Source organism: Cydia fagiglandana, chromosome 3 (genome assembly GCF_963556715.1).
Source record: "Cydia fagiglandana chromosome 3, ilCydFagi1.1, whole genome shotgun sequence".
Taxonomy (NCBI): Eukaryota; Metazoa; Arthropoda; class Insecta; order Lepidoptera; family Tortricidae; genus Cydia; species Cydia fagiglandana.
In genome coordinates this window covers 22,806,793-22,824,475 of record NC_085934.1, presented here as the reverse complement: position 1 = coordinate 22,824,475, position 17,683 = coordinate 22,806,793, and the positions used below count along the sequence as shown (strand labels likewise).

Below are 17,683 nucleotides of genomic sequence, written 5' to 3'. Positions count from 1 at the left end.
GAAAGCGATGAAGCGATAACGATGAACTTTACAGATGTACACCCATTTATACGTAAAGCCAAATAATAAGTTAGTATAAAATTATCCGAACCTGGATCCAGAATCCAGATCCATGGATATTCCCATACATTTCAGATCTGTCGTGCTCATAATCCATTGCAACTGAATCAATCGGTTATTTTTCAGTGGAATGGGGCGAAGCGGTCGAAGGCCTAACCTGCGCCGTGGTAAACAACGGCATATACCTGTCTAACCCTGACGTGCGTCACTGCGGCGAGTTCCTCGCCCAACGAGTACTCAGCACGCTGCAGAAGGAGATGAAAGAAGAGAAGAAGAGGCTGGTGAGTTACTTGTTTACAACGGTATATACCTGTCTAACCCTGACGTGCGTCACTGCGGCGAGTTCCTCGCCCAGCGAGTACTCAGCTCGCTGCAGAAGGAGATGAAAGAGGAGAAGAAGAGGCTGGTGAGTTACTTGTTTACAACGGCATATACCTGTCTAACCCTGACGTGCGTCACTGCAGCGAGTTCCTCGCCCAGCGAGTACTCAGCACGCTGCAGAAGGAGATGAAAGAAGAGAAGAAGAGGCTGGTGAGTTACTTGTTTACAACGGCATATACCTGTCTAACCCTGACGTGCGTCACTGCGGCGAGTTCCTCGCCCAGCGAGTACTCAGCTCGCTGCAGAAGGAGATGAAAGAGGAGAAGAAGAGGCTGGTGAGTTACTTGTTTACAACGGCATATACCTGTCTAACCCTGACGTGCGTCACTGCGGCGAGTTCCTCGCCCAGCGAGTACTCAGCACGCTGCAGAAGGAGATGAAAGAAGAGAAGAAGAGGCTGGTGAGTTACTTGTTTACAACGGTATATACCTGTCTAACCCTGACGTGCGTCACTGCGGCGAGTTCCTCGCCCAGCGAGTACTCAGCTCGCTGCAGAAGGAGATGAAAGAGGAGAAGAAGAGGCTGGTGAGTTACTTGTTTACAACGGCATATACCTGTCTAACCCTGACGTGCGTCACTGCAGCGAGTTCCTCGCCCAGCGAGTACTCAGCACGCTGCAGAAGGAGATGAAAGAAGAGAAGAAGAGGCTGGTGAGTTACTTGTTTCTTTACAACGGCATATACCTGCCTAACCCTGACGTGCGTCACTGCAGCGAGTTCCTCGCCCAGCGAGGACTCAGCTCGCTACAGGAGATGAAAAAAGCCGAACAAGTGCGAGTCTGACTCGCCCACCGAGTTCCGTACTTTTTAGGATTTGTTGATATTTGTTGATATCTGTGAAAATTTCGACTGATGTGATGTGTAGTGTTTCAATAGCTAGTATCACGGTTCGTGAGATACAGCCTGGTGACAGACGGATGGACGGACGGACGGACGGACGGACAGCGGAGTCTTAGTAATAGGGTCCCGTTTTACCCTCTGGGTACGGAACCCTAAAAAGAGAAAAAGAGGCTGGTGAGCATGGAAAAAATATGGATTGTCTCACCAACTTATACAGGGTGAAATTTAAATCACTGGCCATATTCATTCCCGGCACTAGGTTACACTTAAGGAATCTATTTAGCGAAAAAAAGAGTACATTTTTTTTAATTTTTCATTTTTCAATTTTTAAATATTTTCCACGAATCGTGGTCACCCTATTACCACAAATGTAAACAAACCTAATAGTAGGTTTTAACAACAACATCAGCAAAACCCTTATCTGACCTTCACTAAACCTTATAGTCGTTGCAATACGGTCCACCCAGTTAGTGTTGGCGATGGTAGGCAGGTTTATCAATTTCGAGGGTAGTCTAAACCATTCCGCGCTAGCGGTAAACATAACGGTAAGCATAAATGATTAGTCACTCGTCACTCGCTAACCTTAAAATAATAATCGCGCGCGTACTAAGGTTTGAAAAAATGTTTTCCAACCGGGAATATTACGAAATGGTACGGTGTTATTTATTAAGTGGTGAATGTTTACGTGGTACACAAAGATTATACGAAATGGAATCAGTTCCACGCCTTCGCAGACAAGGATTGAATCCAAGAGTACCATCTCGTGGGACTTTCGTTAATTGCGTCGATTTTAAATCAAATGTAAGTTGATTCAATTTTTTAAATACGCCTGAATGCAAAGATTCCTGACCTAGTTTTTACTCATTGTTTTTAAGCCACGGACGTTTTGTTAATAATCATTAGTCAGAAATAACATATTAGATTAAAAATGGGTTGCCTTTGCATTTTGACGGTTCTAAGCCCGTTAAAGTATGAAGGAAAGCCCGTTAAAGTAGGTAAGCGTCTTATCTCGCTGCAATAGGGTTCATAATTGGTGACGCGATTGCAAACAGCGGGAGGGGCGGGGTGTCAATGACCTTAACTGATAAGAGAGAAGCGGGTGTAGTGGGCAGCGAAATGATATACATGGAAGTATTCTGTCCGCTCAATTATGACCCAACGCAAACTACCCCGCGATAGGCGGTACTTACAAACTGCTCGATTGGCAATCTCAGTACGCGACAGAGATGACAGTCGGTGACAAATGGCTAAATTGATTTATAAAAACAACGTTTTTTGTAATTAAAAATATATTCATGTGTCGTGAAGTGGTGCAGAAGTTATTTTAGTTAATACCAAGGACAGTGGAATCACTTTTCACTTGTAGTAAACAGATAACTTCAGTAAAATTTGGAAAAAACATGACGATTTGTTTTCAATACTACCGTGCTAAGCTAAAACGTAACAACTGCATACGACTTTCATAACAACATACGACTTTTTAAATTGCGAGGATAATAGGGATGGTGTTATGCCAAATGAAGTAGACTATTTTATTAACTTGTGTTTGGTTTAGGTATTTTCTATATAATTATAAATAAATTCCTTCTTACAGATTTGTATTTTCCTTTTTTATTTCATGAGATGGAGCTATAAAAAAACTACCTAGTTATTTCAAATTAATAATCAAATTTGGTATTGCCATTTTACATTACTTTCCATTCAGATTCCCACAAGATGCTATTCGCAGAGAACTATGGAAAAAAGCGTCCAATTAGAGAGACATGAAATTGAGTGGATGCCTGGCAAGATATCTAGAATATGTTCTATTCATGAGATATAACCCGTGAGATAATCATACCCGGTCTCCTATATGTAGATACATTTTTCCTATCATGCTTTCACTGAATTAATTTAACAAATGCACACAGAAAAGAGCGGCAAATTCAGAAAATGTAAGCGCGCGAACGGCTGTGGTCCCATACAAAATTTTCATTTTGCACCTTTTTCTACTGACAAACTTGCTTGACCGGCTATATACATATAAAATATTCTGAACTGAAAGTGGGGATTTATTGTGACTCCGCCTGTTCAAATATTTTTGACCCGATTCTTGTACCCATGTAAATTTTGCAGACTGTATAGCCAGTCCGATTTCTAAGATCAAGTTCGCCATACATTTACTGTGGCGTACTTGATCTTAGAAAAACGGACAGACTATACCTGAACGTGACTTCGCACTGCCATACAGATATATAATAAAATATACAAAATACTTATTATAGCGGAATACATTTATACAACAATGATATATATTTACTTATGTTGAGTTAGTCTGTCATGTCATAACAACATTTTAACTAGTTATCTTTTAATCTGCATTAAATTATTATACGTGAATTATTTGACTGGTTCTTCACTGTATGGCATAAACCTATCCCTGTCCAAGTCATATTCTAATCAAATATGAACCGCGAACTCTAAGCGGCCAGTACGTACAGCAAGAAGGTTATTAGCGGATTAATGTCGCTGATTGGTAGTTATTGACATTATATGCATTTCATTTACACTTAGCTATGTACCATTAGAGTAATAAAGATGACTCTTATTTTGTTTACCAGCTTTGATTACAGGCTCTGTAAACGCGTCGTCCTATTTGAATGTAGGCGTAATTGTGTGTGTGTGCTAATTTGGCCCGAGAATTTGAACGGTAATGTTCCTAAAGGCGGTTTCCATACTAAATATATGCGTTCACTGGTAGTGGGTAGTTGTCGGTTCACCATAACGTACGAGGTTTTTAGGACAACTTGATGATGAGTTATTTCGAAAAAAATGTACTGAGCGGTATTAAAAGAAAAAACACGTGTTTAATATTTTTTCGTGTTCTTTCGGGTGTTTTAATTTGGCCAGTGAATTAAATTTCACCCTGTATATACCGTGATTTAATTTCAAATAAAAACTTTTTACAAAAAAAAAGAAAACCGACTTCAAAAAGGATGAAATAAAATATTATCCTTTTTAAGTCTATGCGTTACCAACTGATATGTTTGAAGTCGGTGCCAAGCCAACTTTTGAAGCATACCATGATTTTGGTGCGATTCGATAAGGATGTACGTTGGATTGCCTTACACGACGACAATGAACGTACTTTCTGTAGGTACAGTCAACGTTAAAAGTATGTTTACACTTTTCGTCTTATTACAAAGGAGTAAGGTGCAAAAGTGTAAACATATCTTTGACGTTGACTGTACCTCAGAACACACGAGCAAACCTTTTTGGCACAGTCCGTACCATGTTTGTCGGCACGCAAGCGTGGGATTGGGACTGAGTTATTTCCCGTCCCTTATTCAGAGGACTACATTTCAAAATATAAAACAATTCAAGGAATTTACTTTCTTGCCAAATTTCACCTAAATCGGTTCAGTTGTTTAGCCATGAAAAGGCGACAAAGAGGCAGACAGAATTACTTACACATTTATAATAGTTATTAGTACAGTTCTAATGGGATTTATAGTCATAAAGCTGATTATTTTTGACGGGTATTGTTACTACCTGGCCTGGCTGGCTTGGCACCGACTTCAAACATATCAGTTGGTAACGCATAGACTTAAAAAGGATAATATTTTATTTCATCCTTTTTGAAGTCGGTTTTCTTTTTTTTTGTAAAAAGTTTTTATTTTTCCATTTTTAGTTTTAATGCATTGGTAAGAGCGCGACGCATGAATGAAAAACAACATCATGATTAACATTAAATGTGTGTACTTACCTACTTTAATAAATATGTAATCAGGAATTTTCTCGAGTCCGTCTGGGAAATTATAATTCCTGTCACTACACTAAATCCATCCTCCGCCCCGCCAGCACTGACCCAATCCCTCAACCCCCCGATCACTCTACCTCACAGCGCATCAACCCCTGATCCATGAACCCCTCGACCCTGAACCAGCAGCCCTTCAACCGCCATTCCCCGACCCCTTAATCCCCGACCCCTTAACTCCTAACTCTAACCCCCGATCAGTAGCCTTACCAGCTTACCAAGAGTTTGACATTGATTTATTCGCTAACGTGTGTGTAACTTACTTTCTTTGCATCTCGCTCGTACTGGCATATTAGTGCGAGTGAGATGCATAAAAAGTAAGTTACGAAGACGTTAGCGTCGCTAACTTAGCGAATATGTCAATGTCAAACTCGTGGTAGGGCTACACTTGCACTACATCAAATTGGCGGTTTTCGGAAGCAAATGCTCGAGTTACTTTAGAAAACACCGAAATCACTTTACATGTGCCTTTAAAAACTGAGGAGTTCCCTCAATTCCTCATGGATTCCATCATCAGACCAGAACCAAAAATAATACGGAAACACCTTGGAGGTAACTCCTTCCAAACAAAAAAAGAATTACTCAAATCGGATCACAGGTGTCGGAGTAATCGCTGAACATACTACATTTCAAAAAACCGTCATCATTATCATCAAAACAATCATCATCATCAGGTCTACTTCATCAAAGTGGTGGTTTTCGGGAGAAAATGCTCGAGTTGCTTAAGAAAACACCCAAATCACCATGCATGTGCCTTTAAAAATTGAGGAGTTCCCTCAATTCCTCATGGATTCCATCATCAGAACAGAACCAAATTAAAATGGGACCAACTCGGAGGTAGCTCCTTTCAAACAAAAAAAGAATTACTCAAATCGGACTACGGATGTCGGAGTGATCGGTGAACGTACATAGAAAAAAAAATAAAAAAATAAGTTCAAAAACTAAAACCCGACTACTGCAAATCGCCGCCGCCGGATCGCCGTGGTCGTATGCCACGATTATAAACTTAAAAATAATATGGCATACGACCACGGCTATCCTCTGAACCTCTGTAAATATATAAAAAATTTAGTAAATTGTATTACGTTGTATTTTTTATATAAAAATATGGTAACATTTATAATATTTCCTGCTTGATAATTTCAGATAAAAATTCTATCTTGTTTCATACTTTTTAGAGCGCGATTTGCAGTAGTCGGGTTTTAGTTTTTGAACTTATTTTTTATTTAATTAATTTTGGGGTCATGATTTCGTTACTAACTTTTTGAAGTCACTTTACTCGTATATTATTTTTGCGAGGGCGTCCTCAGTACATAAATGCACGAAGTAGTATGAGGGCGCCGAAGGCGCCCGGCTTAGGAACGCGTACTTCGGGCTACGCCCGACTCTTTTAGTATGAGGGAGCCGAATGCGCCCGGCTTTGGTACGCGTACGTCGGGCTACGCCCGACACTTTTAGTATGAGGGCGCCTTCGACTTTAGAACGCGTACGTCGGGCTGCGCCCGACTCTTTTAGTATGAGGGCGCCGAAGGCGCCCGGCTTTGGAACGCATACGTCGGGCTACGCCCGACTCTTTTAGTATTAGGGCGCCGAAGGCGCCCGTCATTGGAACGCATACGTCGGGCTACGCCCGACACTTTTAGTATGAGGGCGCCGAAGGCGCCCGGCTTTGGAACGCGTACGTCGGGCTACGCCCGACTCTTTTAGTATGAGGGCGCCGAAGGCGCCCGGCTTTGGAACGCGTACGTTGGGCTCCGCCCGACTCTTTTAGTATGAGGGCGCCGAAGGCGCCCGGCTTTGGAACGCATACGTTGGGCTACGCCCGACTCTTTTAGTATGAGGGCGCCGAAGGCGCCCGTCATTGGAACGCATACGTCGGGCTACGCCCGACACTTTTAGTATGAGGGCGCCGAAGGCGCCCGGCTTTGGAACGCGTACGTCGGGCTACGCCCGACTCTTTTAGTATGAGGGCGCCGAAGGCGCCCGGTTTTGGAACGCATACGTCGGGCTACGCCACTTTTAGTATGAGGGCGCCTTCGACGGCTTTGGAACGCGTACGTCGGGCTACGCCCGACACTTTTAGTATGAGGGCGCCTTCGACTTTGGAACGCGTACGTCGGGCTGCGCCCGACTCTTTTAGTATGACGGCGCCGAAGGCGCCCGGCTTTGGAACGCGTACGTTGGGCTCCGCCCGACTCTTTTAGTATGAGGGCGCCGAAGGCGCCCGGCTTTGGTACGCGTACGTCGGGCTACGCCCGACACTTTTAGTATGAGGGCGCCGAAGGCGCCCGGTTTTGGAACGCATACGTCGGGCTACGCCACTTTTAGTATGAGGGCGCCTTCGACGGCTTTGGTACGCGTACGTTGGGCTCCGCCCGACACTTTTAGTATGAGGGCGCCTTCGACTTTGGAACGCGTACGTCGGGCTACGCCCGACTCTTTTAGTATGAGGGCGCCGAAGGCGCCCGGCTTTGGAACGCATACGTCGGGCTACGCCCGACTCTTTTAGTATGAGGGAGCCGAATGCGCCCGGCTTTGGTACGCGTACGTCGGGCTACGCCCGACACTTTTAGTATGAGGGCGCCTTCGACTTTCGAACGCGTACGTCGGGCTGCGCCCGACTCTTTTAGTATGAGGGCGCCGAAGGCGCCCGTCATTGGAACGCATACGTCGGGCTACGCCCGACACTTTTAGTATGAGGGCGCCTTCGGCGCCCGGCTTTGGAACGCGTAAGTCGGGCTACGCCCGACTCTTTTAGTATGAGGGCGCCGTCGACTTTGGAACGCGTACGTCGGGCTACGCCCGACACTTTTAGTATGAGGGCGCCGAAGGCGCCCGGCTTTGGAACGCGTACGTCGGGCTCCGCCCGACTCTTATAGTATGAGGACGCCGAAGGCGCCCGGCTTTGGAACGCGTAGGTACGTGTCTTGTAAAAAAATTTACTGTTTCATACATTTTGGCTGATCAGGACTTCTATACCTATTCACGTTATAAAATGTTGCAGGACATTATAAAAACACCATGTATAGCGGCCAAACAAATTTCTTTTGCAAAAACCTTCTTGTGTCTCCGTAGTCGCGTAACACGCGGATAGATTTCAGAGCGCTTGTAGGTTCATAGTTCGAATTACCTAACCGATAAATAAATTATTTTTTTATATAGCGCATGCAAGCAAAACCGGGTGCAAAAGCTAACAATATTTATATATTTGAAATGTGCTAATTGAGCTCTTTAAAATGATGTATAACACGTCATCATTACATAATTTAATTTTTTTGGTTCATGACTTTATGACCTCTAGAAGGCGCCGTGTTCATTTTTTTGTGACGCCATATAGCCTGTAACCAGCGGGCGATTAAGACGATTCGAATGACATATTGTTTGTTAAATTATAATAAGTACTTTAGAAGTTATGAGGGAACAGATGAACATACATACATACATACATTTACATACCCACATACATACCGGTCAAAATCATAACCCTCCTTTTGCGTTGCCGTAGTCGGGTAAAAATAGCCACAACCGAATACAGAACCTCCTCCTTCTATGAAATGGAAGTCGGTTAATAAAAGTTTTTAGCATCTGTTAAAATTGACAATTCTTTTAGACGGGTCTCAAAGGGCTAATTTGCCTACAAACAATAGCTTTTTATAAGCTCTTTCATCTCAATTTTTACCTAGAGCGGCCAAACTTTATTCACTTACCTAAAAATACGACCGTTGGAGGTTTGCTGAATAAATGATTTGCCCTCAGTTGCTTTTGTTGGCAAACTTGTTACAAAGTCAGAGTTACTCTGTGGAATATAGATTGTTTGATGTTTGCGAAATGAAGTGCAGCTATCGGAGTATCGGCGCAGCTAGAGTTAGGAAATTGTTTCGATTATAGTTGTTAATACTGATGCGTGGTCAACTGGACTCAGTATTCATACAGGGTGAAATTTAATTCACTGGCCAAATTAAAACACCCGAAAGAACACGAAAAAATATTAAACACGTGTTTTTTCTTTTAATACCGCTCAGTACATTTTTTTCGAAATAACTCATCATCAAGTTGTCCTAAAAACCTCGTACGTTATGGTGAACCGACAACTACCCACTACACCCGCTTCTCTCTTATCAGTTAAGGTCATTGACACCCCGCCCCTCCCGCTGTTTGCAATCGCGTCACCAATTATGAACCCTATTGCAGCGAGATAAGACGCTTACCTACTTTAACGGGCTTTCCTTCATACTTTAACGGGCTTAGAACCGTCAAAATGCAAAGGCAACCCATTTTTAATCTAATATGTTATTTCTGACTAATGATTATTAACAAAACGTCCGTGGCTTAAAAACAATGAGTAAAAACTAGGTCAGGAATCTTTGCATTCAGGCGTATTTAAAAAATTGAATCAACTTACATTTGATTTAAAATCGACGCAATTAACGAAAGTCCCACGAGATGGTACTCTTGGATTCAATCCTTGTCTGCGAAGGCGTGGAACTGATTCCATTTCGTATAATCTTTGTGTACCACGTAAACATTCACCACTTAATAAATAACACCGTACCATTTCGTAATATTCCCGGTTGGAAAACATTTTTTTAAACCTTAGTACGCGCGCGATTATTATTTTAAGGTTAGCGAGTGACGAGTGACTAATCATTTATGCTTACCGTTATGTTTACCGCTAGCGCGGAATGGTTTAGACTACCCTCGAAATTGATAAACCTGCCTACCATCGCCAACACTAACTGGGTGGACCGTATTGCAACGACTATAAGGTTTAGTGAAGGTCAGATAAGGGTTTTGCTGATGTTGTTGTTAAAACCTACTATTAGGTTTGTTTACATTTGTGGTAATAGGGTGACCACGATTCGTGGAAAATATTTAAAAATTGAAAAATGAAAAATTTAAAAAAATGTACTCTTTTTTTTCGCTAAATAGATTCCTTAAGTGTAACCTAGTGCCGGGAATGAATATGGCCAGTGATTTAAATTTCACCCTGTATATAGGTATATATAGAGCGGTATAATAGTTAAGAAGCTAAAAAAAAACTTAAAAGCACCGAGCATTGTGATTAAGAGGGCGTAGAGGAGGGTAAATTTTCAGATTCTGTCAAATTACCCCATTTCACACACAAACGCAGCTCACGCACACTACCTCAATTTACTGGGACAGGTCAGTGACCCCTAATGTTTTTTTAAAGGTGCTGCTTCGAGTTTAGTGTTAACTACTAACCTTCTTTGAGGAATTCAAACTGTCACAGCTTTCCTTTGTGAGAAGACAGAGAAAAAACACTTTTTTATATATAGCTTTCCTTGTTTGTTCATGTCATGTCATAGGTATGTGACGTATTAGGTAATTAATTATTTTCGTTGTTGACTTTTGTATTAAGATAGGTTCAAAACGGCGACGCTCTTAACTGTCCATCGGTGGACCTTATGCCTTTTGTAATAAGGTTTACGGACTGTCAGTTAACAGTGTGGTGGTGGGCAATGGTAGGTATGCGGTTTGTAGACAGACCGAATTAAACCTAGGAGTTTTATTATTAAAAATATAAGAAATCATCTCATCTATCTACTCGAAAAAAGTGGACTATATCTAAAATTATCCCTTTATTACTTATAGGTCTTGTAACATATTTTTTTACAACTAAAGACGCTTATTTAATTTCACTTATAACTTAATTTTTAAAGCTCTGTTAATAATAAAGCTTTAAAAACATCTAATAAAATTCAGGTACTACACTTATACTTTTGTAAGTCAGTAAGTGATGCTTACTTAAAACTTATTGGGAAATCAAATAACTCATAATTACCTATATTAAAATATATAAATGTACTATTTCATCTCATTTCATCCCAATCCGCATTGGGCTAGCGTGGGGACTATAGCCCAAGCCCTCTCGCGCATGAGACGAGGCCTGTGCTCAGCAGTGGGACGTATATAGGCCGAAATGATGATGATGATTTCATCTCATACGTTCAATAAGGCCCAGGACCGGGTCTTGTCACCCGCACTGACAGAGGGCCTTTTTAGCCCTACATAATATTAAAGAACTGTGTCCCGGATAGTATGGGTTCTGGTCCATGGCGCGTCCTGAAGTAACTTATACAGTGTGTAATCGTTAAGTGTAGCCAGGCTATAATTCCGTAAATATAACAGATATCAGAAAACTTCAAATTGATATCAAAAGTGCGTTACCCAATGAGTAAAATTACATTTATAACTTTTTTTAAATAAAAGTAGAAATATCTCAAACATTAACTTCAAACCCTCCCATACATTTAGTACGACGACTCACCCCTCAAAGAACGTCGGTGTCCTAAGAGACAAAACTGCTTGAGATTCATTATTTGCGATAGTAAACTGTAATAGAATAATAAAACTACCGTTTATTAAATAATAATCTCAAGCAGTTTTATCTCTTACGACACCAACGTTCTTTGAGGGGTGAGTCATCGTACTAAATATTTAGGAGTTAGGGAGGGTTTAAAGTTAATGTTTGGGATATTTCTGCTTTTATGAATAAAAATATTAATGTATTTTACTCATTGGATTACGCGCTCTCTATATCAATTCGAAATTTTCTGATATCTGTTATATTTACGGAATTATAGCCTGACTACACTTAACGATTACACCCTGTATATCATTAGATAGTTCATAGCCTATATCGATAGAATATATCGTTCTTATGAGCGTATTTGGTGGGCATACCTTATTATTAAAAAAGTCTACTGCTTTATACTCGGAGTAATTAACAATGGAGCCGCCATTAACAGGCGTTCCCCTCTGTCGAAAATAGGCGGCCAATGGTCAACCACATGTCAACCATATGTATGGACTGACGTTTGGCTGACTTGACGTACCTATACATTTGATGTGCCCCTCCCCCGCAAAAAACGGCAGACTATTTTGTACCGAAAATTTTAGACATGGCGTCTCCGTTGGTTATATCCTCTAAGGCTTTATAATAGGGTGGCACTGGTGGCAGAAACTCATTTCATTTGTAAAATTATCACCTGTAATTTATCTGTAAAATATAAAAACATTGTATTCACACTTTTCAAATGCCAGATGATTATTTTATTTTATTTTATTTCAATATTTAATGTTTGACTTGCCACGTGCGGTGCCACAATTATTATTCAGAAAAAATATATGAGTGCCTATTTTATAGTGATACTTTTTAGAATGGAGAATAAATGAGCAAAATTTAACAATTTTTTTATTTAGTACAAATCACCACACTGTGATTGTAAAAAAATACATATAATATTCATTTATTGTGCAAAAATCAGTTTATTTGTATGAATCGTTATACATACCTATAACGATTATTTAAAAACTGAATTCCTCGTCCCTAGATTATACAAAAATGATATATAACTTGCCCTAGTTGCTAAGAGCATGAAGAAATATAGCATAGATTGGACCGGGGAGCCGACCATTTCCCCTCTTCCCTTATTTTTGGTATACGGTACGATCTCGTTGCTACCGGGCCTTATCAGCCCATTATTTGGTAATAACGGTATGCAAGGCATCTAACACAACTAATAAAACCTCCATGAACAGAAATGGGTGACATATTTTATAAGATTTGACAGTATCCAAGAAGAATCTTCAGATTCAGAATCATTAAACGGCAACTAAGCCACTAGTATTGGGTTGCCTATAATCATTTTTCTGTGAATGTACTCGTAAACCTCTATCCGTTAGTATGCGATTCATTAATGGACGCACCATGGCCCAAATCGGGACACAGTTCTTTAACACGTAATGTTAATAATCAGTGAACATTATTAATTACGCTCAAATGCTTAAGTTTCAGTACAGGTAAAAGTACATATGAGCTGTACTTTTAATTGTTAGTACAATCGGCATCAAATAGATAGTGACGGCCAAAGTGACCAAATATAGTTATAGGATCTAAATGTGAACGAATAAGGTCAGGTGAGGCATATAAGGCCCACCTTTATATTAACTGAAATAGTTTTATTAATAATCAGGATATTATGACCAAACCAATTCAATATATATTTCTCATTTGTTCATGTTTCTTACACTGCTACTGTTGCTGTTACTGTTACCGACACAAACACCAGAGAGGAGGAGATCAAAATACGCATCCAAAACGCCCTGCGGTGCAGTGCAGCCCTCCACAAAGTGTTGGTGTCCGGGCTTCTCAGCAAACATACAAAGTTACGGATATATAAAACCGTTATACGGCCTATCCTAATGTATGGCTGTGAGGCCTGGTCCCTAACACTAAAAGAAGAAGGTCAGCTCCTGGTAGCAGAGAGAAAAGTTTATCGCAAGATCCTGGGACCTATTCAGAGAGATAACGGCACCTGGAGGATCTGGAAAAATGCCGAGATCGAGGAGTTAGTGGCCGAACCCAATATCATCGGCGAAACGAAAGCGCACAGACTTCGCTGGTTCGGTCACCTACTCTGAATGGGAGAGGATCGGGCTGTCAAGAAGGCGTTCTTGGGACGTCCGACTGGTAGCCGTCCGGTGGGTCGGCCCAGGTATCGCTGGGAAGACAGTGTGGCGGCGGATCTACTTCAGCTTCGCGTCAGTAACTGGCAGGAAGTTGCGCAGGAGCGGGACAGGTGGCACGCTCTCGTTTCGGAGGCCAAGACTCTCTTTGGATCGCTGAGCCAAAATAGTTAGTTAGTTAGTTCATGTTTCTTAATACAGCTTTTGAAAAATCCATTTTATAAAAAAAACATACCATGTTGGTTCGGAACCGGGCCTTGTTACTGGCACTGACAGTGGGCCTTCTTACAATTAGTCATAGTACAAGTTCAAGAATAACAGAAAATACTACCGGGCCTTATTAGCTTTTATCATGAATTAATTTCATCTTAGATTTAAAATGGTCTATAGTAAAATACGGCCTACATGAGTCATGGAAAAACAAATTGTATTTTATTTAGTACCTATTTGTTGTTCAAAATCTTCAGTAAGCTAACTTATAAGACTCTTTCTATTATAATTAATCTAGATTGACAGTTTACTTAGCAAATTGTACTTTTACCTTTAGGTTTTATGTCGGAAATATTTCACCCAATTTGTACTGAAACATAAGCATTTGAGCGTAATTAATGATGTTTACTGATTGTTAATCTTAAATATACCTATTATGTAGGGCACTTAAATTATTTTAGCGGACCAAGCGGATGTGTATGTTTGTGGACCACTTTTTTATTTAAATAATTAAATTGTAATTCATTCAAAAAAAGCTATTACAATTAGGGATTTAGATACCTCACCTACCTTATTACAAAGCATTACAAAAATGTCCAAAGGCCAAAGCCACGCCGATAAGACATAAGACCTCATAAACGACTTCATAAATATAAACGTTCACTGAAAAAACCCAAATTCATTTCTGATAATTTTATTTCGTTACTGAGTTATCGTTTTGCACCGAATATCAATGAAATAAAAGCACGTTGTTGTTTGATAGATACATTTATATAAACATCGTCACATGAAACCAATATAGGTACTCGTAAACCAGACCACTGCGATGCCACTGGCTTTAAATATCGTTCTTTCAACTGATGATATAGCCACAAAAACCCGCTGAAACTGCAGGTCGAGTCTTGATTTCAATTTCTTGATGATATATCATTGCATTAACTTTCAAAGCACATGATAGATCTTAGAATAGCAACAAAACTGGTTGAAACTAAGAATTTTATTGCTGAAATTATGTGAACAACATTGCTTCGTCTTCATAAATAAAATTTTAATAGTTTATATTGTTTAGGCTAAAATGTGAAGAATTTTGTTGATAAATTGTTTATCTAGTATATTGACATTATGTCATATATGTTTTTAAAATGACGTAATATGAATACCAGCACAATGAAAATTTATTCCAATAAGAAATAACAAATCTTCAAACTTTTTTCATTTTAAGTGAATTAGGAAGAAGCTAATTATACTGATTTGGTTGTATTAATATATTTTATTAAATAATTTGTCATATTTTTTAAGTATTATAACTCGTGAATAAAAATAAATCGAAATTTTAATGACTCTAGATCTCCGTGTGACGTTATTTATTTACCCTATTAATTTTGAACACAGTTTTTCACTGGTATCATCATTCGTATACGGACATGAATTTCTGTCAATATATATGCCAAATCGAACTGTCAACTTGGAAAAAAGAAGTACGCGTCCGCTTCCAACGGCCCACAGCGGGCATCTGAGGAGAAGGAGAATTTGACAGATATGGCGGATGTATGGAAATTATACGAAAGTTTACGTTTACGATTGAATTTCACTGTAGCCTTTAAGAGGAAAAATAGGAAAAGCCTGATTCGTTGTAGTCCAGTTATCTGGCTTTCGAAATCACTCGATTTTATAGCATGAGCATCGATTTTTTTATACAAATTTTACTAAACGCTGACACTCGTTCATCACGTTTTAGGTACAACTTTGCATAAGTGTATTTATTATATTGTAAAACATTTCAGATTTTCAAGGGTGATTCGTTGTAAACACACTCTTTGGGATATTAATGACATTTATTATAATTTTTTTTATCAAGAGATGTGAACGCTAGCGACTAAACGGTGACTGCCTTTTTCGCTGATTTTGCTCGATGCAGTCTTAATGTATTTCAAATAAAATCGGAAACCTGATTTTTTACAGATTTCCTGGGTTCCTCCCATTCGCAATTACTAGCGATTTAAATTAAAGCTAAATAATATACATACAAATATAAAAGCATATGCTAGGTCAAATTTATCATAATAATCAATTTATCAAAATATATTGAAATTATTCCGTGAATACTTCACTGGTGTATTAATACAATATAAAACACATTTTTTTTCATAAAGTTTCGTTATAATTATAACTTTATAACTTATAACATTATAATCATTACCAAATTCTCACCATTTTTTGCGAATTGGCGTAGGCACACGCCAATTCGATTGCCAAGCAGACTCCAAGCTCCCATGAGCCAACAACTTCAAAAAGATGATGATGATAACGAATGATATCTAATTTCATTTCACAGAAAGCGGCATTAGAAGGCGGTGACACCGAAACCGAGGACCAAAAGGACTTTTACGTGCCCGATCAAGTGAAGGAACAGAAGGAACCCAATTAAGGAACTGTCACACTGCCTTTGAGCCAATTGGCAGGGTGTCCGCAGATCAATAGTACTTATCTTTTAATTTGTTTAGTTCAGTCTTTCTATCGTGGTGAATTTAACAAATTCTAGTGTGTAGAAATGAGTCACTTAACTTCAAACTCGGGTAAATCCATCTGTCAGATTATGCGATTTTGGTATTAACAAAAGGTAATAAGGTAGACATTTGCTGAGAGGGTCGAATGGATTTACCCGAGTTTGAAGTTAAGCGACACAAATGCAGAATTTAAGTTTTTTAATCAAATAATGTTATTGTGGTTTTGAAGTGTTTTGAATTCTTTATATGAGTATAAAAAGGAGCAGTTTTATTTACAAAAAGAAAAATAATACATTTTACCCTACAGCCTCTAACCTATGTACATTAAATTTAATGTGACTCGTCACTTTTTTTAAGTATTGAGTTTTATATTTCTTTTTTTAGTGGAAATAACTCAAAATCTTGCAGTATTAAAAAAAAGTGTAAGGCCGTGAATCAGTTGTAAAGTATAATTTTTTTGGTCAATGAACCCTATTCAATAGCCACACGTGCCAACACCGTTTAATGCGTGTATATGGCTATTTTGAAATACTAGATTAGGAGTTATGTGACTTGGACGTGGGGCGTTTAACTAAGTATGCTGTACGTGTTGATCGTGCGCGAATTTTAAACGCATGCCTACGATACGCAGGATTGAATACATCTAAATAGTCTAGGATTCTAGAATCATAGCAAAACAGTTGAGACTGTTGAGAGATAACTTACCTCTGATACAAAGGTACACGGTTACCCCAAAACGTATTATACAAATATACCATAATATAGTCGCGCATGTATTAACTAGAGTTCATCTAAGCTAACTCTGTACTTTCCTGACTTGGCATGTAACGGTGTGTATATGCAACCATAAGTTTCCTATGCAAATTTGTTGACGTTTGCTGTTGCACTAAATGTGCCAATTCCTGTCAAATGACATTATAGGCCTCCATCCAACCAATCCAATCCATACAACCATCGTGTCTTGTTATTAGGTATGTTTTACTTTGCTATACCTTAAACTAAGACTTAAATTAAGACTGGGCACCCGATTACCTCAAAGCTTTAATTGCTACCATCCACATTTCACTGACAATTTGTAGTCCTTATTGCTAACACAATAAAGTTTACCGATGGTCAAGGAGTTGCTGTTAGTACAGCACTCGCCTGTGATTTCGGGTTGCAATTTACTGCACACAAGTTTAAACTAAGTTTGTTGGTAGATGAGGCAGTCTCTTGAAAGTTCTACGAATATTACGTGACGAAGATTAGAACTCGGAGGACTACTAAATAGTGTGGTTGACGAAATATAACTAGTTTGCACGAATTTGCCGTAGAATTTTTTCTAGAAATCCGTGCAAATTCGTCAATTATAGTTCGTTTTTTTTAGCATTAGTAAGAACTCCGCAGAAGCAAGCGTGCAA

General features: G+C 39.5%; 1 protein-coding gene across 1 annotated transcript in view; it reads left to right on the top strand.

Annotated features, from left to right (window-relative positions):
- The window catches only part of LOC134680465 (uncharacterized), a 42,270-nt gene extending 41,324 nt beyond the window's left edge, over positions 1-946 (top strand). The window contains exons 13-16 of the mRNA XM_063539596.1: positions 187-362; positions 404-466; positions 525-716; positions 779-946. Of these exons, the coding sequence (XP_063395666.1) occupies positions 187-362; positions 404-466; positions 525-716; positions 779-946 (599 nt within the window). The remainder of the gene's footprint in view (positions 1-186; positions 363-403; positions 467-524; positions 717-778) is intronic.
- The last annotated feature ends 16,737 nt before the right edge of the window (positions 947-17,683 follow it).